The 20,891-nt window shown below is 37.0% G+C and overlaps 1 protein-coding gene across 3 annotated transcripts in view; it reads left to right on the top strand.

The window, feature by feature from the left end:
- The window catches only part of Krit1 (KRIT1 ankyrin repeat containing), a 37,926-nt gene that overhangs the window by 14,697 nt on the left and 2,338 nt on the right, over window positions 1-20,891 (top strand). For all 3 annotated transcript variants that reach the window (XM_052719909.1, XM_052719908.1, XM_052719910.1), the window contains exons 9-16: window positions 896-1,052; window positions 1,686-1,793; window positions 4,204-4,360; window positions 5,308-5,459; window positions 10,811-10,977; window positions 11,690-11,777; window positions 12,230-12,436; window positions 17,881-17,997. In XM_052719909.1, the coding sequence (XP_052575869.1) occupies window positions 896-1,052; window positions 1,686-1,793; window positions 4,204-4,360; window positions 5,308-5,459; window positions 10,811-10,977; window positions 11,690-11,777; window positions 12,230-12,436; window positions 17,881-17,997 (1,153 nt within the window). The remainder of the gene's footprint in view (window positions 1-895; window positions 1,053-1,685; window positions 1,794-4,203; window positions 4,361-5,307; window positions 5,460-10,810; window positions 10,978-11,689; window positions 11,778-12,229; window positions 12,437-17,880; window positions 17,998-20,891) is intronic.

Below are 20,891 nucleotides of genomic sequence, written 5' to 3'. Positions count from 1 at the left end.
AAATTTGAAGTGCCAGAGAGGTGGCTCTGTAGTTAAGAGCACTGGCTGCTGCCAGAGGAGGAACCGGGTTCCATTCACAGTGCCCACATGACTTAGGACCACCTGTAATTCCAGTTCTAGGAGGTCCAAGGGCATTGCATGCCAATGAGTCACAGACATATATGCAGGCTAAACATCCATATGCATAAAATAAAATGATTTTTTAAAAACACTATAAAGTGTCCTAATCTTACTGGTTGCTATCTTAAACTGTTTACTTAAAATTTACAGCATTCTGTAACTTACTCAGTATAAGCTTTTTTTTTTTTTTTTTTTTTTTTTTTAATGACTTCATTTCTGATTCTAAGTTGCTTTTCATGCTGTTATTTGGTTTGGTTGTTTTCCATGGTGCCGGCAACTGAACTCTGGGCTTCTTGATGTATATGTATGCCAGTGAGCTACAACTTCTGACTCAATTTTGTTTACTCATGTATTTTTATGTAAGTTGCATGTACGTCTGCATGACAGAAGAGGGATCAGATCCCGTTATAGATGGTTGTGAGCCACCATGTGGTTGCTGGGATTTGAACTCAGGACCTCTGGAAGAGCAGCCAGTGCTCTTAACCACTGAGTCATCTCTCCAGCCCCCTGACTCAATTTTGAACTAAAGATTCTGTCTTCTGATTTCTAACTTTGTACTTTCTATGGGATGATTATGCCATCTTTTTTCTCTTGTTTTGAGAATATATTTCTCTTAGTTGGTCAGAAATTGAAATTGAGCCACAGTAATACATTAAACATTCTAGACACTTAGGTCCTTAATCATTTGTTCTCTAGATTTCCTTCAAATATCTTGTAAAGTTTGAATTTTTAAGCATTTCAGATGGGTTTTTAGGTACATTTTATTTTTTTATAGGTATGGGAAAGTTGAGGCCACTCGCATATTATTAGAGAAAGGAAAGTGTAATCCAAACCTGTTAAATGGCCAGCTCAGCTCACCTCTTCATTTTGCTGCTGGAGGGGGACATGCAGAAATAGTACAGATCCTCCTAACCCACCCAGACATTGACAGAGTAAGTTCTTTTCTGTTTTCAGATTTTAATATTCAGCACCTAACAAGTAATGATACAAAAATGTTTAATTGTATAATAAACAAGTCAACTAAAAACAACAAATTTTACTTTATAGAGTGTAATGTATGTGTTAACTGTGCTTTTAATCATAAGTTTTGAATTGTTTTTATGATAAAATACTCATATAAAATGTATTATTTTAACCACTTAGATGCAAAGTTCATAGCATTCAAAGTTCATAGCATATTTGTATTGTTATATATTGTCATTACATATATCCATCTCCAGAAACTATATAAAATTCATTCCATATTTTATTTCCCTCAACATGTCTTCAAGAAAGAAAACCATTTACTCATTTTCTAGAATTTGTACCAACAATCATTTGGTAAAAAGGAAAGTGAAACTGTGGAAACCTTTCTTAAATTGATAACTGAACTTTAAACATAATCCTAATTAGTGCTTTGAGTTTTTTAGCTGTTCCAATTTTGTTAGTATAGTATGTACCAAGTATGGTTAATATTTACTTAATTCTTAACCAGAGTATTTTTTATAATATTTTAATTGAATAACATTTCTTCAGAACACCATGTATTTTTAATATCTTTTTGTTCATTGCTTCCTCCATTCTAGCACATAACAGATCAACAAGGAAGATCCCCATTAAATATTTGTGAAGAAAACAAACAAAATAACTGGGAAGAAGCTGCAAAATTGTTGAAAGAAGCCATTAACAAACCAGTAAGAATTGTCTGAATAGTTAGAGCCAAATGTTGTATTTAAATTGATGGTTTGCAAAAGACCCTAAGTTCATCCCTGTCTTAGTTTTTATTGCTGTGAAGAGACACAGTGACCATGGCAACTCTTATAAAAGGAAAACATTTAATTGGGGGGTGGCTCACAGTTCAGAGGATCAGCTCATTATCATCATGACGGGGAGTGTGGCAGTATGCAGTCAGTATGCAGTGCTGGAGTAGTAGCTGAGCATTCTACCTTTTGTAGGCAACAGGAAGTCAACTGTGATACTGAATGGTATCCTGAGCATAGAAAACCTCAAAGCCCACCCCTAACAGTAACAAGGCCATACCCACTCCAACAAAGCCATACCTTCTAATAGTGCCACTCCCTATGAGATTATGGAGGCCAATTACACTCAAACTACCATAATCCTCTTTACCAAAAATATTAACTTATAGTATAATCTCATATGGCAGATATAATTAAACATATCATAAGACATTTTGGTATTGTGCAAATATCATGGAGTAAACACCCATGGTATAGCCTAGGCTATATGACATATAGTGTTATATATGTGATGCCATTATATGTTTGATTCTGTCATTGACCAAAACATTAAGTTATGTATGATTGTAGTAATTCTGCTCATTGATGTGTATTTTCTCCCAGCAACATTTGTATTTGTAATCAGCAGCATTATTCACCATTCATTAATAATCTTCAGCAAGTTGGTGTTTAAGAAACTCATTTTCCTCCCCATAAAAGTGAAATAGATGATTTCATAGTTTTGTGTACATGTGCGAGTGCATGTGTGCATGTGTGTAGTTGTTTGTACACGTGTGGAGACCAGAGGATAATGTTAGGACTCTTTCTATATTACTGCTCCACTTGTTTTTTTGAGACAGGGTCTCTCACTAAAACTAAAGCCCGCCATTTTGTCTAGCTTCCAGGACCCTCCTCTCTTCACTCCTCTCTCCCACCAACTCTGGGATTACAGACACAGGCAGCCATTCCTGGCTTTTATGTGGCTGCTGGGGACCTAAATGCAGATCTTGCTTTCACAGCAAGTGCTCTTATTCACTGAGCCATTTTATGGCCTAACTTTTATATTGTGAATGTGATCAAATGAATCAGGCATTTTTAATACAAAATGAATTGACCTTCAAGTTATTTGGGAGATAAGCAGCCTCTTATAACAGTACAAATCTATTGATAATGCTACTGCTTGTTGTTAGTTGATTTTTGGCTCTTTTTGGGGGGGCCTGCCACCCGGCTCCTAAATAAATCACAGACGGAGGCTTAGTCTTAATTATGAATGCCCCACCTTAGCTTGGCTTATTTCTAGCCAGCTTTACTTAAATTATCCTGACTATCTTTTGCCTCTGGACTTTTCCCATTCTCTTGTTTCTATAAATCTTACTCTTAATCTGTGGATTGCTGTGTAGCTGGTAACTGGCCCCTGATGTCTTCCCCTTCTCTGGCTCCTTCTCCATCTCCCTTTCCAGATTTCTCCCTCTGTATATTCTCTCTTGCCTGCCAGCCCCACCTATCCTTTCTCCTGCCTTGCTATTGGCTAGTTCTTTATTAGACCATCAGGTGTTTTAGACAGGCACAGTAACACAGCTTCACAGAGTTAAACAAATGCAACATAAACAAAAGTATCACACCGTAAAATATTCTACTACAACTATTTTGGAATTTGTGAACTTGAAGAAGGAAACTAACTCAAAATCGATGACTTGCACTTTCAAAGTCTTCTATTATAAACTTCTCTTAGCATAAGTTATTGCTGCTACATGTTTCTTCAGTATGATTTGTGACCTAGTACACTCATGAGGTTCTTAGATTTAATTCCAAGTTTATATTTCCAGTGGTATTACATTGTATATTCAATACTCTATAAACTATATTCTTCGAAGAATTTGATAGTCACTATTTTAAAAACCAACAACAATGAAAGATTTTCCTTTATTTGACCATGGAACATTCAGAAGAACATTTAGAAAGTGAAAATAATAGAAGTAATGGTTTTCTAACTATTGTCAACATGTTCTTGTTTGAAGCAAATTTTTGATAGTTCCCCCATTAGAAATCTATGCCATAAAGGTTATGAAGTTGAGCATAAAGTACCTTGTTGCATTGTGATACGTAATTATTTTTAATGTGTATGTGAGTGTGCCTGCATGTGTATATGCACATGTGTTTGTGAGTGTCCACAGGGACCAGAAGATGGCATTGGATTCCCTGAACCTGGAATTGTGTGATTGTGAACCTCTCAAGGTAGGTGCAGGGAACTGAACTCCAGTCCTCTGCAAGAATAGCAAGTACTCTTGACTGCTGAGCCATCTCTTCAGGCTCATGCTATGTAATTTTTAAATAGCTTACATAACTTTTCATTTTTTTCCCCTAGTACGAAAAAGTTCGAATTTACAGAATGGATGGGTCGTATCGTTCTGTTGAACTAAAGCATGGTAATAACACCACAGCGCAGCAGATAATGGAAGGGATGCGGCTCTCTCACGAAACTCAGCAGTATTTCACTATTTGGATCTGTTCAGAAAACCTTAGTAAGAAAACTTGGGATGGAGACGTGCTTTACTGTTTAAACCTCGTTGTTCCTTTTGGAAGTTGACTTTTAATTACATCTTATATTATTAGTGTTTAAACTGCTGACATGGGGAAGATTCCCTCCCCTGCTTCATCCATAGCATTTTAAAAGTAGTAGACACCAGAAGCTTTCTCTCTGGTGACCCAGTTAGGTAGAATGCTATTAAATGTCGAATTCATACAACTTGCCTTTATTTTCAGGGTTTCTCTCAAAGTGATTATCTTAGTTTTCTGTCAAACTTTTCTATTTAAAGTCAACTTAATGTCAATATATATTTTTCCTTCCAAATTTACTGTAAATACTTAAAGAGTTTAATTAAATGAGTGGTGGTTATCTTTGAATATATGTTTAGCACCAAATCATACTGAGTATTCTTAATTCAGTAAGCTATAATGGAATTAAGAATTTAATATACATTAACACATTTGATTTATGTTAAGAATTACCTACAAAATTATCTGCAATTTTTTCCAATCCTATTTATCAAACCAGGTCTTCCAAATACTAATAAGCAAGTACTGTTTCACATCCCAACCCCAAGAAATATTCTTTAGTTTTGTTTTGTTTTTTGAAACATGATTTCATATAACTCAGGCTGGCATCACACTTGCTATTTGGCTGAGGATAACCTTGAGCTTGTGATCTTCTTATGTCTACGTTCCAAGTGCTGGGATTATAGTCTTGTGCCATCATACCTGTCTCCCAAGAAATACTCTTATAATTATGTTTTTAAAAGCAGGCACTTATTCACAGTTTGGATAGTAATAATTATTAAACATTGATTTAAATTTAGGTCTATAAACAGCCTAATACTTAGGTGCTTATAGTTTAATGGAAGGTTTCTATGCATTGATAAAATGGATTTGTTTTTATAGTATAATTTATAAAAGGAAAGCTCTTTTTCAGGCCTTCAGTTCAAGCCTTATCATAAACCCTTGCAACAAGTTCGTGACTGGCCAGAAACGCTTGCTGAACTGACGAATTTGGATCCACAAAGAGAAACACCACAGCTTTTCCTAAGAAGAGATGTGGGACTTCCTTTAGAAGTCGAGAAAAAGGTTTGGTTAGAAATCTTGTTTAGTTATTTGAATGCACAGACTCTGTAGGATCCCATTGTAGGCAGTAGAGGTAGCAATTGTGCTGTTCCTGTTTAGGAGCATTTACTTCCTCTTTCTGTGAATCTCTACATCACATCAGAAGTGGGAGTTTCAGTTGGTCTGTAGTGCAAACTTCTGGTTGGTATTTTTTTTGTTTGCCTTTTACTTCCATTACCTTAACAAATACATTTTTCCCCTTTGAAAAAAGAAATAAGGAAGCTACACTTCAGAAAATTGGCAACCAGAGAGATAGTTAATACAGAAATTAATTTTTTCACAGTAGAAATCAGTCTTGTGAATTTCAAAGAAGGTGTAAGAAATAACAGGATGAAAAAAAAACCTACAAAACCCTGGTAAATAGTGGAATTTTTGCAAAGATGATGTAAGAATGTTATCCTAAGCAGTAAGAAAGCAACCATTCTTGACATAAGAACAGAATTTAGACTTGATTGATCTTATCCAAGCAAGTTTGGATTGCAGTACTGTAAATTTAGAGAAAATGAGACATCATGAGAATAAATTGACAAAGAAGAAACTTAAGAGAGAGATTATAGCAAACTAGGTATGGTAGCTTAATAGCATCTATAAAAATTAAAAACTAAACATAACTGCTAGATCACATAATATTGTTAAAGAAAAGAAGTCCAATGCCCTCCATAACTATTTGTACAAAACAATATTAACAGACAAGGCTAAGCAAGTGTCAGCTGTGTCCACACCTGCTAAACATTTTTAATTATTTTATCTGGATATTATAAAGCCAAAGGGAATTTTGATGTTCTCAGATAAATATACTCTGAATTAGCTAAATATGTTTATGAAGTACAATAAACAACTAAAGTCTTGATTATTGACCATGTGTGAGAATTGCATTAATAGAGTAAGTTTGTGGTGGGATGCAGGAAAAACATTTGAGAAAATTTAGCACCTTTCAGGAGACTGGAACATTCCTCCTGAAATCAGGAACAAGGAAGGATACACACTTTCACCGCTGCAATTCAGCACTGTTGTGGAAATTCTACACGTAGTAGTTAGACAAGAAAAAGAAATAGCTTTCCAAATTAGAAAGGAAAAACAAAAACTTCTTATTTGCAAGTGATACGATCTTATGTATAGGAAATCCTTAAAAATCCGCAGGATAACTACCCAAACTAATTAGTAAATTGTATTGGAAAAGTTATAGGGTACAAACTCAACACACAAAAATTACTTATGTTTCTGTGTAAACTTAAAAACAACCATAGAACATCCAGAGGTACAAAGAAGGTAGCTCTGTAGTTAGGGCTTGGATCTGAATTCAGTCTCCAGGACCCACACAACAAGTCAGGCATGGTGGAACATACTTATATCCCAACTCTGGGGAAGAGAAACATTGTGGATCCCTTGCTGGCCAGCCAGCCTAGCCTAACAAGGAAGCCCCAGGTCTTAGTGAAGACTATCTCAATAAACAAGGTAGACACTTCCTGAGATTGAATTCTGGTCTCCATTTGTACACACACACACACACACACACACACACACACACACACACACACACACACAATAATACAATAATAATAAGGAAATAAATAGTTTCTTTAACTGAGTGTATAAAAGATTGAAATGCCCAGAAATAAATTTAACACAAGTCCAAGATTCATACATGGAAAATACATGCTAGCAAGATGGCACAGTGATTATAAGTGCTTACTGCCAAGCCTGGTATCTTGAGTTCAATCTCCAGAAGCCATACAGTAGAAGGAGAGACTTGACTCCTACATATTGTCCTCTGATGTCCGCATATGCACATAATAAATAAATATGAAAAAAAGTTGTAAAGAGAGCTGGGCGGCAGTGGCACACATCTTTAATCCCAGCACTTGGGAGGCAGAGCCAGGTGGATCTCTGTGAGTTCGAGGCCAGCCTGTTCTACAGGACAGGCACCAAAACTACACGGACAAACCTTGTTTCGAAAAACAAAAAAAAAAAACTTTTTTATTTTATATTTAAGGAAAATATAAAACATTGCTGAAAAGTTAGTAAGATCTAAATAATTACAAAGATATCTATCCATGTTCAATGACAAAGATATTTTATGTTTAGTTGACAGTGTAGCAAAGTGACCTACATATTTGGTGATTTAAAGGGAACTATGTATATTCAAATAGCACAATCATGAAGAAAGAAGAGTAAAGTTGGGGTATTCATGTTTCATGACTTCAAAACATACTACAGGGCTGTAGTAATCAAAATATTGTGGTATTAGGATAAATATGAACGTATATAGACCAGAAGATTAGAAATGGAAGTCCAGATACAAACCAATACATTTGTGTCCCCTTGATTTATTGACAAGAGTGACAAACCCATCTGATGGAGAAGGAGTAGCTTCTACAGGTAACACTGGAATAGCTGTATACACTTCCACAAGAATATAAAACATGATTGCTTAGGAAAACTGGACAGTTGTTGTTTTCAGAATCTGTGTATGTGCTTGGGAAATAAACTCATGTAAAAGACAATCCCTGCATGTTCACAGGCCAGCTGGCTTGGTGTATGCACTAGCAAACAACTGGAGACCCTGTCTCAAACTAGGTAGAAGACAAAGACCAACTCTTCACCTTGTTTCATGACCTCATGCTCATGTCTGCACTCATGAACATAAACACACAGATTGTAGGTCCGGGCTATGTATGTATTTCCATCCAATGAAGTAATTCTATGACACTTAAATGACATTATTCACTGCATGTTACTCAATATTACTTTAAAAGTTGGAAGCAACCTAAGTGTTGAGTAAATGAGGGGACAAAAAAATGCAGTAAATATACACATAATATTCAGTGATTGAAAGAAATTAATTTGCAATGTATGACATATGAGTGAGCCTTGAAAACATGCTAAATGAATAAGCAATCATGCTCAATGAATAAACAAGACCAAAGGATAAATACTCTATATCATTCCATTTTTGTTGATTAAAACAGGTACATTTATAAAACCAGAAATCTCATTAGAAACTGCTAAAGCTCTTATGCTGGAGCATCAGGAGTTTTGTTTTGTTGTGTTTTATTTGATTGGGTTCTGGGGATTGGATTCGAGTCCTTTTACCAGCCAAATATTTGCTCTACTGATGAGCTGCATCCAATTTTTTCAGAGGTTCTGCTCAAGTGATGTAAAGTCCTTGGGAATAGTGGTGAGGACATAACACAATACTGAAAATATAATTAATGCCACTAGATTATATACTTACAAATGATTAAAATGGTACATACATGACCACAATTTTAAAAATGTGTTAGATTTTTTTATATCTGTAAGTAATCTAAGTATAGTAAGTCTAGCTTCCTGACTTATATAATATTCTAAAAAGTTGTCTGGGAGAGGAAAGGAGCATAGATATTACATTTCATGGTTGGAAAGTAGATTCATAAAAGGAAGCAAGGCTTCCTTAAGTCAGAATGTCATGTGATAAAATATCTTTGTCCTTTAATTCATATAATTGAGAAATTCCTAACTGCACTCTGAAAAATGAGAGAATTGCATTTATTGGTTGGCATCATTCTTTTAGGATGAAATAGCCTGATTTTACTAGAAACTAGTAGTCATTGATTAAAACTTATTTAGCATACTACTGAAAATTCTCTGTTAGTGTCTACTCAAACTCTTCAAATCTACCAAGACAGTCATTAGTATGAGAACACTTGTTCAGCCTTTCCCCTAACATCTTAGTTTAAGAAATTAAAAAACAGCCGGGCGGTGGTGGCGCACGCCTTTAATCCCAGCACTTGGGAGGCAGAGGCAGGCACATCTCTGTGAGTTCGAGGCCAGCCTGGTCCCCAAAGCGAGTACCAGGAAAGGTGCAAAGCTACACAGAGAAACCCTGTCTCGAAAAAACCAAAAAAAAGAAATTAAAAAACAAAGGGTAAATTTAAAAAGTAATATAATTAACACTGTGGATCATTTGTTGGATCCACTGATAGCTAACATTCGCCACATTTACTTCATCTTTGTTCTTTTAATCTGTTTGTTATGTGTATGGTGTTTTGCCTGCACGTGTGTCTGTTACTATCCATACACCTGATGCCTGCGCAGACCAGAAGAGGGCACAAGACTGAGGACACACCATGTACCACAATGACATCTTAACTGAAAATTCAGTTCCCATAATAATATCTACTGTTTAAATTAACAGTTTTCCCCAGTTGTTTCAGAAGTTCTTTATAAGCGCTCACCTGCAGGATCTCGGTCAATGTTCATACTTTGTATTTGGCTCTTATTGGTGTCTTTTAAATTAGAATAATAATCTGTCATCATTTTTCTACAGAAAATTCTGTTTCTGTGGTGGTTTTTTATACACCATTATGTAGGTGGAGTATTATAAACTAAAAAAAAATTTTATCAAAATAATTGTACCGTAAAGACTTGGTGTCTTGGAAATACTCAGAGACTATAATTGTTAATTATTTCTGAGTAAAAATATATGTATAGACTAGCTTTGCCAATATTTATTAATCCTGTTAGATAAGTTGTGTAAAATGTAAGAAAACACTGTGCTCTTCCTTTAGTATATTTGTAAGTGTGAAGTTAAAAAGTGTGTACCTTAAAAGGAGCTTATTTCAGCTCCATTTGTTTTTCTAGGGATTGATGCACCTTGTCGTTCAGGTTCACTACTGTGTTTTATGAAGCGTAGATAACAGAAAAATGTTTTATGAATATAAAGATTTAGATAATCTGTGCTATGAATTATTAACTGCATAAACTGTGATCATATTTATAGATTAGCAAATTACACACATCCCATGGCCACACTCTGCCTGTTACCTGTGTCATGCAGCCTGCAGCTGAGGGGAGTTTTGTACAACATCAGTACTTTAATATATCAAATGAAAATTTATGGAATTAAAATTTCCATATAGCCGGGCGGTGGTGGCGCACGCCTTTAATCCCAGCACTCGGGAGGCAGAGCCAGGCGGATCTCTGTGAGTTCGAGGCCAGCCTGGGCTACCAAGTGAGTTCCAGGAAAGGCGCAAAGCTACACAGAGAAACCCTGTCTCGAAAAACCAAAAAAAAAAAAAAATAAAATTTCCATATATATTTAAGAGTTGCAGCTTTTGTGCTATAATGTAGTATTTACAGCAGAGATTATATGACTCATAAAGCTTAAAATATTATTGTTTGATCCTTAGAAACAAAGCCTGCCAACCCTTATCTAGAGTAGTAATAGCTTGTATACATACAGTTATCTAGCTGTAGTTTATTATATTGGGTAAGAAAAAGTTATATATTTTTTAAATTGTATGTTAATCAAATTATACATTTTTCCTTTTAAGATTGAAGACCCACTAGCTATTCTTATTCTCTTTGATGAAGCCAGATATAATTTACTGAAGGGATTTTATACAGCTCCTGATGCTAAGTTGATAACACTGGCAAGTCTACTGTTACAAATAGTTTACGGGAATTATGAGAGTAAGAAACACAAACAAGGTTTCTTAAAGTAAGTATTTGATACAGTGCATGGTTTATGATATCCTCAAGAGTCTCTTTAACCAACACAGTTTTAATATTACTGCAAAGTATTTATGCATTGCTAGCCAGGCATTGTGGCACCTACTCATAATCAGTGAGCTGAGATCAGGGGGTCATGAATCAGACCAGTCTGAGCTGCTTAGTATGACCCCACCTCAAAACAGACATACTATTTATACATTGATTTAGAATTAAATAATATAAAACATTGAATAAAAGAAAAAATCAACTATAAAGCATTAGTTGTTTTTTGGTTAGTAAAGCATTTTTAAGCTTATGTTGCTGTATTTGATATAATTTACCTTTATAGTTTTGCTTTATGTTTCTTTACTTTGTGTTTAAATAAATTGGCTAAAAATTTGACTTAATAAAAAAAAAGTATGAGTCAGATAATTAAGAATCCCACCATAGAAAGTAGTTTGATGTTTAATCCTTGAGAGAAACATAGATTTTAACATGTCTAAAGTTTTTATACTGTGATCTTTCAGTTTTTGAAAATATTTTCTGCTTGTTGAAAAGGAAACATTTCTCTGAATTGGTTGTATTAAGATTGTGGATTGTTTTGTTTTAAAACATAGCTTAAAATTTCCATTATTTAATGCCATTTGTGACAGAAGGATTATTGTACTTTAGCTACTAACGATGACTTATTTAAAGGATGTTGGCATGTGTGCTTCCAGTGAAGAAAATCTGAAATCCATTGTACCTATTACTAAACTGAAAAGTAAGGCGCCTCACTGGATCAATCGAATACTCCATGAGTACAAGGTAAGCTGTTCCACAGAAATGGAAAAGACTGTAGGCTAGTTCTATTGGTGTTACAGTGTTTAAATATTAAATTCTTAATCCAAGAATTAAAAGTGGATTTTGTAGTTCACAATGCCTAAAACTGAAAACAGAAAGATATATTTATTTCTAGAAATATAAAGGCTTTTATTGAGTATTTTATATATGCTAAATACTATGGTGAAGACTAGAGGTAAAAATGAAATAATATAGTATCCCTACCCATAGAGCACTTATAGTCTATTAGCAGAGACAACACCTGTGGATCTCAGCTTACTTATTTTTAATATTAAGGCCACAAGAGAAAAAATGCACTTGAGATAATATACTCTAACTTCATTCTTGTTTGAAGACAACATTGATTTTAGAAATTGCTAGTTGACCTGTTTGCATTATAAAAGGTCACATCTCTTTTTATTCTACTTTGTTTTCAGAATCTTAGTATGAGTGAGGGTGTCAGTAAGGAAATGCATCATCTGCAACGCATGTTTCTACAGAACTGCTGGGAAATTCCCACATATGGAGCCGCTTTTTTCACAGGACAGATATTTACAAAGGCAAGCCCAAGCAATCATAAAGTCATCCCTGTGTATGTAGGAGTGAATATAAAAGGACTTCATCTCCTCAACATGGAAACTAAGGTTAGCTCTTCAGCTGTTTTTGAGTAGTCATAGCCTATATTATCTGGAACAGCAGTGCCGTCCTCCATGAAGAATCTAGAAATGGCGTATATATGCACTATATACATTAATTGTAATACATTTTTGCATTTATAATACCTTTTGTCCATACAATAGAATAAATAGTATTTTTGGTAGAACAACACATTTATATGTTATATTTTTGTGAAAAGGGTGCTGAACTTTAGATAATGTGCTAATATTGGTATAAAAGTTATAGGAATGAAGAATATCTTTACATAAATATAGATTGCATATATATTTTTATATGAGAATTTTGCTTTTGTTTTTTGAGACAGGGCTTCACTATATAGCTGTGGCTGTCCTGGAATTCACTATCTGGACCAGGCCTTAAGCTCACAGAGATTTGTCTGCTTCAGCCTCCCAAGTGCTAGGATTAAAGACATGCACCACTACATCTGGCTCAGATATATTTCTTTAAAAAAAAAAATCCATTGATAACTTTAGAGATAGGATCCAGATATTGCAAACTCAAATGAAGCGAGATTTTTCGTTATGTATCTGTCTTAGTTCTGGCTGCTATAACAAACTACCATAGACTGGAGGCTTATAAACAATAGGCATTTGTTTCTAGACAATTCTAAAAGCTCGAAGTCTGAGATTAGGGCACCAGCATGGTCAAGGTCTATCTGGTGAGGGTCCTCTTCTAAGTTATAAGCTGCTGCCAGCTTTTTTTTTTTCCTCTCACGTGGAGGGAAAGTAAGACTTAACCCGGGTATGGTGGCACATATCTATAGTCCTAGCATCTGAAGGTTAAGGTAGGAAGGTCATGACTCTGAGGCTAGCCTATCCTGATTACATAGAATGACCCCGATTAGAAGGAGGTAGGGTAGGAGGACTCTAGACTTAAGAAAGAAAAGTGGAATTTATAATGATTGAAAATGAAGATTAGTTATAGGAGCTCTTCAGGGAAAAAGATGTAGTGTGGAAGGGAATATGACCACTCATTAGAATAATGGTCTGTACTTGTGAGTGCAGTTACTCCAGAGGCTACAGGTGTCAGATCATCCTGGAGCTGGCAGTATAGGCAGTTGTGAGCCGCCATTGTGGGTACTGGGAATCACACTCAGGTCCTCTGTAAGAAATGTAAGTGCTGTAACTGATAAGCCATCTCTCCAGGCCCAATACAGAAATTCTTTACACAATGTTGTTCCTTATTCTGATCAAAGTGATTAGAATATAAGAGATAAGCTTGACAGTTATTTTTAATATATTCAACACAGCTAGGCTGGGTGAACATCTTTCTAATTCATGATAGTAATCTGGTAAAAATTTTACCTAATTTATTAAGATTTGTCAATATTAGATCATATTCCAAAGGACGTTTTGGTTTGGAAATTTCATAAATTTTATTATTCTTGTTTTTGTGTGTTATTATGGAGTTTCTTCTACTTTTTTTTTTTTTTGAGTTTTATATTATGTGTATGGGTGTTTTGCCTGTGTATGAGTCTGTGCATCTCATGTGTGCCTGGTGCTCAAAGAGGTCAGACGAGAGTGCTGGATCCCTGAACTAGAATTACAGACAGTTGTGATGTGAGCTGCCACAGGGATGCTGGGCAGAGAACCTGGGTCCTCTGCAAGCACAACCAGCATTCTTAACCAACCCTGGTGCCTCTTTTTATAGTAACTTATATAAATAATCATTCGTGTGAACTTGTGATCAGCCTTATAGGCAACCGTTATTTTTTATTCTGTTTACTTGTGGGAGGGTCTAGAGAATACCTACAGACACAGAGCACAATAACATAGATTCTCATGCTGGACATGGAGTTTGATTTCTTGAAGTCCCTAGCGTGCTTTGGGGCCGTTGCTTATTTCCGTTAAAACTGGTTTCCTCACACCAGGTAAGCTACTGCTAGGTGGTTTGTGGCCACTTTTCTATTTCTGGGAACTGAGTTTGTTTAAAAGAAATGAAAAAAACTGAGCACAGCAGTGCCCGTCTGTAACCCCATTGCCAAGTGGGTGGAGGTGAGTGGATCCCTGGAGCTCACTGCCATACGGTCTCATCAGCGAGCTTTCAGGTCCAGCGAGAGCAGACCCTATTTTAAAAGATAAAGTGGGAAGGGACTGAGGAAGCCACTCAGCATTGACTTGTGGGCTCCATGTGCATGCACAAGTACATACATACGAAAAGAAAGAAAAAAAAACAGTTTTCACCATTTCAAGATACATTTCCTCTGCTGATTATGTACCCATGTTTACAATTCCCTCCTAGCAGAATGGGATGATAATGTTGTAACTGTGACACTGCTGTTCCTCCGAGCTGTAGGCTTGGCTTTGGTGGCATTTCAGCTTTGAATAACAACCAATGTTTTTTTTTTTTTTTTGGTTTTTCGAGACAGGGTTTCTCTGTGTAGCTTTGCGCCTTTCCTGGAACTCGCTTTTTGGAGACCAGGCTGGCCTCGAACTCACAAAGATCCGCCTGCCTCTGCCTCCCGAGTGCTGGGATTAAAGGCGTGCGCCACCACCGCCCGGCAACAACCAATGTTTTATAAAGCATTCTGATGATGGATTGACAAATTACAATATAATGTAATATTGTATATTTTCAATACTATTCTGATGCAGTAGTTGAATAAATGAGAAAACAGGCAAAGGGGTTATACCAATGTTATTAGTTGACAGACTTCTTTTTCAGAATAAGATAATCAATTTCTAAGTAGAGGACTAGAGAGATGGCTCAGCTGTTAAGAGCACAGAGCAGAGGATTGGAGATGGGTTCCCAGAATATTTGCAGCTCACACAGGTCCTGGGGTCTGATACCCTCTTCTGGCCTCTGTGAGAAACTGCACGTGCTCGTGTGTGTGTGTGTGTGTGTGTGTGTGTGTGTGTGTGTGTGTGTGTGTGTGTGCGCACACCAGAATAGTATTCAAAATATAAAATGTTACATTAACATTAACACAAATACACACCCCTAAAATCTTAAAAATAAGTGAATAGATAAAAATATAAGTGTGAATGTTATCCTTAGGTATATAAAGAGGTGATTGAGCCAAAGAGGAATTATGGTTTGCTCCTAAGCTGCTGATAAGTTTATGGCACCTTTGAAAGCTCTAAGGTGATTGTATTTTTTAGTCATCAAATAGGTTTTCCTTTGGAGATTGATTCTCTGGAGAAGCTAGAATGCGCTGATTTGTACATAATTACCTCCCTCCTGTGACCTCTCTCTCTGAGGCAGTGAAAGCAGTCCATCAGAACTGGCTGTCCTGTCACAAAGTGCACTGTTAGCCTCGGTGTTCCACTGTCTTTGTTGCCGTCCTCAGCTTTACTGAGTAGCAGTGGACACCCAGGCTGAACTGAATGCGCACACATACCGTTCTGCACAACACACGGTTTTCACCACTGTTGCCCATGTCTGCGCACTTCTCTGTGCTCTTTCTCGCTCTGCTGGCTTTCTTTTTGCTGTTTACAGCTAACCCTCTCTTTTATGACTTCTGTGGTTGATTTTAGTTTCCTTACTGAGCATCTTGCCAATTGTAGGTTTTATGTCCTAAAGAGGGTAGCTTTTTCCTTCTGGAGGAGTCTGATTGCATCAGAGGACCATGTGGACCCTGCTCTTCTTATTATTTGGGGTCTTAAGAATCCTTTCCTCACTGCATGTTGTCCTCTACCAGCAGATTTTTATTTTACTGTATGTGGTCAGTTGTACTTTTGTTGGAAATCTCATCTCCATAAAATTGAGAATTGCTGCCTGCACCTATTTTCTTTTCTTTTTCTTTTCCTTCCCCCCTCTTTCCCTCCCTCCCTCCCTCCCTCTTTCTCTCTCCCTCCCTTTCTTCCTTTCTTTCTTCCTTCCTTCTTTTCCTTTTTCTTTTCTTTTCTTTTCTTCTCATTTCTATTGTTTAAGTCTTATTAAAGGACTGATTCCTGGCTTTAGTTAAAATAATTCAAGTGCCCAAGGCTACTCACTTAAAGTATTACTGTACTCTCACTGGTCCAGTCTATACTGAACAGCTCTATCAACTTATCAACTTCTATTCTACAACATGAGTGTAGATAGCTGGTTTTTAAACAAACGTTATTAGTTCTTTTATAGATAACGTACACTCGTGTAAACTAACTATACTGTGTTTTCTTTACAGAACCCCACTTTAAAAATACCCTAAACTGTCAGGTGTGGTGCTGGCACATCTCTCTAATCCCAGCAGGCAGAGGCAGGTGGATCGCTCTGAGTTTTAGGCCGTTCTGTTCTACATAGTGAGCTCCAGGCCAGCCAGAGCTCCATAATAAGGCCCTGTATCAAAAACAAGCAAACAAAACAAAACAACAAAATCAAACCCTAAACTGTTATCTTTGGGCATATTTTTAGCTTATTATAGTTAACATTCTAAGAATTGCCATTCATAAGCAGCTAATATTTCTGAGTATGTATGTTTTGAAGGATAGTATGAACACTTTGTATACATATACATTTCATATATATGTATGCTTAGGGCGATACATAGGAGGGAGTAATTAGAAATGAAGTATATACACTAGAAGAAGGGAATTTCATTCTACTTACCAGAGAGAAACAATAAAAGTTTAAGATGTTAGGCATGTTAATCAATCTATATATGATATATATAGTTTAATGAGAACATCATGTCATACTGCATAAATTCAAGTACTACATGTCAACAAAATAAACATTTAGAAATAAGAAAATGTATATTGAATGACTACTTAAATATAGCATTTTTAGGAAAGCGTAAGAGTAGCTTAGCCTAACATTGTTTCTTAAATAGCTCTATTGAATTTATGAAGAATATATTCCTAATGTTTGTTTTTCTTATGTCTACAATAAATATTAACACATCAGTGTACTTATTTTCATTGGAATAAAATTGCTGAAATCATCTGTTAATCCCATGTATACATTTCAGATTTGAAAGTACTGTGTCTATATTCATAAAAGATATTGAATACATTAAAGAAGCTACTTTTAAGCTGCGTGAAGTAAAAGCTTGTCCTACTGTATGCAGAGTCACTGAGAATGGGCATCTGTAAACATGTTTGTTAGTCTGATACAAACACTGTTATTGTTCATTGTGTCCCTGGAGTCTGCCTTCTGAGTTCTGTGCTTTGCATTGTCTGAGGTTAGTGTGGGCACTATAAAGAGACTTTAAAAATAATATTCAAAACAATTGCATTTAATGACTACATAATTATAAACCCTAAGCGAAGATAAATGCTACATTTCTTGTTTAGTGTGTTTGTCGGGTGTTTTGAGACAGGGTCTCATTAGCTGGTCTCAAACTGACTGCTAACCAAGGATGGCCCTGAATTTCTGATGTTCAGCTTCCACCTCCCAAGTACTGGGATTTACAGGTGTGCACCACCATGACTGACCAAATGTTACTTTTAGCTCTGCTCTAGCGTAATAATTTCTAATTCTGTTGCAGGCTTTACTCATCAGTCTCAAGTATTGTTGCTTTACGTGGCAGCTGGGAGATGCTGGGACTTGTTTCCAAATCCATAGTATGGAAAATAAAATGAGCTTTATAGTGCACACAAAGCAGGCAAGTACGGTAAATTAGTTTGCACTTAAGGTAATAGACTATGGTTTTACTAAAGTTCTTTTTTTTAATTGTTAATTCATTTAATTGCCCCAGAAACCCTTTGTATTAGATGAAATTTAATATTTAAGATCAAGAAAGAATGGATTTCCTTTCCTAATTAAAGGAGCCAGAAACTTGGCAGATTAATTTCTGTTTTAGAGCAGTTAAATGCTTCCTTATGCCATTTATTTCTCTTAATTCTGATTAGTTATTCCCTGTCTCTTCTTAAAGTTCTTCCCTTTTCATGACCAGTATACTATCTGAACCAGTCACTATATTCAGTGAGGCATTTCTTAACTATCTTCAGAATCCTAAGTAAATTCTTCCTCTACTCCCTATTTCTTTTTTAAATATGTTTTTAACTGAAGTAGAATTACTTTTCCTCTTCCCTGTTCTCCCTCCAGCTTCTCCTAGGTACCCTCCCTCCAACTCCTCCCCCTCCCCCACCTCTTAACTTGATAGCTTCTTTTTCTCTTATTACTATTGTTGCATATATGTGTGCATGCACACATGTGTACACAAATACAACCTCCCAGGGTCATTTTTGTTTGTGTGTTTATGATTTTCAGGCTAACCACTCCACATTGAACACCCCAAAAGGGGGCTTATTTCTGGAAGAGACTAATTCTTCTCTCGGCAGTCGTTAGTTGACCGTAGTTCTTTGTCTAGGGGCTGGACCCTCTCAAATTTCTCCCTCCCAGAGTAACATGTCCATTGATAGTGCCATTCTTCAGGTCCTACTTATGCAGCTATTTCTAGACGAGACTGCTTCACAGTTGAGTTTAAGAATCGGATCTTCTGGCTCTTAGAATCTTCCCACCCTGCCTTCTGCAGTGTTCCCTGACCACAGATGTAGAAGCTAGGTGCAGATGTATTTGTTGGCTCTGGGTTTTCCATAATCCATTGATCTGTGCATTGCATCCAGTTATGGTTCTCTATGATGGTCTCTATCTCCATCTGCTGTGAAAAAAGGCTTCTTTTTTTTTTTTTTTTTTTTTTTTTTTTTTTGGTTTTTCGAGATAGGGTTTTTCTTTGTAGTCTGGGCCATTCTGGAATTCATGCTATAGACAAGTTTGAGGCTGGCCTCAAACTCAGAGATTCACTGGGATTAAAGGTGTGCGCCACTACCTACCGGCTAAGGAGAAAGGCTTCTTTGATGAGGGGTGGTAGTTATACTTATCTGTGGGTAGAAGGATAAGATTTAGAATGTAGTGAGAACTCATGCTGGTCTAACAAAGTGGCAGTAGTAGATGCTTTGCTAAGGTCCATGATTTCACTAGCCAGGGTTTCTAGTACCAGGCATGATTTCCCTCTTGTGCCTTCAGTCTAACTAGACAGTATTGATTACCACTGGCATGTAAATGCCACTTACTCTTCCAAGTCCTTTATCCTAACTATGCAGTATCTTCCTCAGGAGGGGACTACCTTCAGCCTCAACCCAGAGAGACAACAAGGAGCTACATTAGTAGTCTATATTGGTTTTGGGAGTCACCTGGACTCGAAGGAGGTTTCTCATTCCTAGTGTGTGTGTGTGTATACGTATATACTTACATGTATTGTATATAACTTTAGGAAATATAAAATAATGATTCCTTGAGGCTTTATCAAACAGCCATGGTGTTGCCTCTTGCCCTCCCTCCTGGGTTGCCCTCCCTCCCTCCTGGGTTGCCCTCCCCGCTGGGTTGCCCTCCCTCCCCCCTGGGTTGCCCACCCTCTCTCCTGGGTTGCCCTCCCTCCCCCCTGGGTTGCCCTCCCTCCCTCCCCCCCTGGGTTGCCCTCCCTCCCCCCTGGGTTGCCCTCCCTCCCTCCTGGGTTGCCCTCCCTCCCCCCTGGGTTGCCCTTCCTCCCCCCTGGGCTGCCCTCCCTCCCTCCTGGGTTGCCTTCCCCCCTGGGTTGCCCTCCCTCCCCCCTGGGTTGCCCTCCCTCCTGGGTTGCCCTCCCTCCCCCGTTTGTCTCTTCTGATTAGTTTCAGTGTGAAGCTTATTTTGTTGGTTATTAGGATAGCAACGCCTGCTTGCTTCTTGATCCCATTTGCTTGGAATACTTTTTTCTATCCTTTTGCTTTAAAGTATTGTTTATCTTTAAAGCTAAATAAGTTCTTCTCGACAACACATAGATGGATTTTGTTTCTTAGTCCATTCAGCTTGTCTGTGTCTTTTGATTGGTGAGTTTAGGACATCATATTTAGAGTTATTATTGAAAGGTATATGTAGATTACAGTCATTTTGACCTTTTTGCTGGTTTGTGTTCTTACTTGCAGTTTGTTTTTCTTTTTGTTTTTTTGTTTTTGTTTCTTTCTAGGGTCTCTTGGCTGTGTGTGTTCCCATCTTTATCTTAAAGCATTGCTTCCAATATTCTGTTCAGTGTGTTGTTGTTGTTGGATAACGAAAGCCTTTAAGTGCAAGCCTCAAAGGCTTTCTCTCAGAGTTCAAAGGAGACTCTTCAACAAGCGAAGGAACTAATCTGAGGGATGGGGAATGAGTCTACTCACACTGTGTTCTTTCTATCCATGTTCTTTATTGTTCTCTTGCTTCTCAAAAGCTACAGCTTCTTTTCAGCTCTCATTCTTAGCTCCTCTCTTGCCCAACTATCCATACATTTCTAACAGGAGACTTCTTGCAATCCTGAGAAAAGTTTCACAACCCTCAAGGTCATAGCACATTCCTAAAATAGATGATAAGGAGCAGAGCCATTACTGTGGTAATGCAAGGTTCCAAGGTCTCAGGACCAGAGTCAGGGGGCACAATGCCCAGTGCGACAAACTGAGACATAGCTTTTTATCAGCAGACTTGGCAAGTGAAGAATTGGCAGGCTTTTCTTAGGGTGTTTTGTGTTAGTAACCTTAGTAAGACACC

Source organism: Peromyscus californicus, unplaced genomic scaffold (assembly GCF_007827085.1).
Source record: "Peromyscus californicus insignis strain IS unplaced genomic scaffold, ASM782708v3 Scaffold_6__1_contigs__length_162567912, whole genome shotgun sequence".
NCBI classification, from domain to species: domain Eukaryota; kingdom Metazoa; phylum Chordata; class Mammalia; order Rodentia; family Cricetidae; genus Peromyscus; species Peromyscus californicus.
This window is presented reverse-complemented; position numbering and strand designations above follow the sequence as displayed.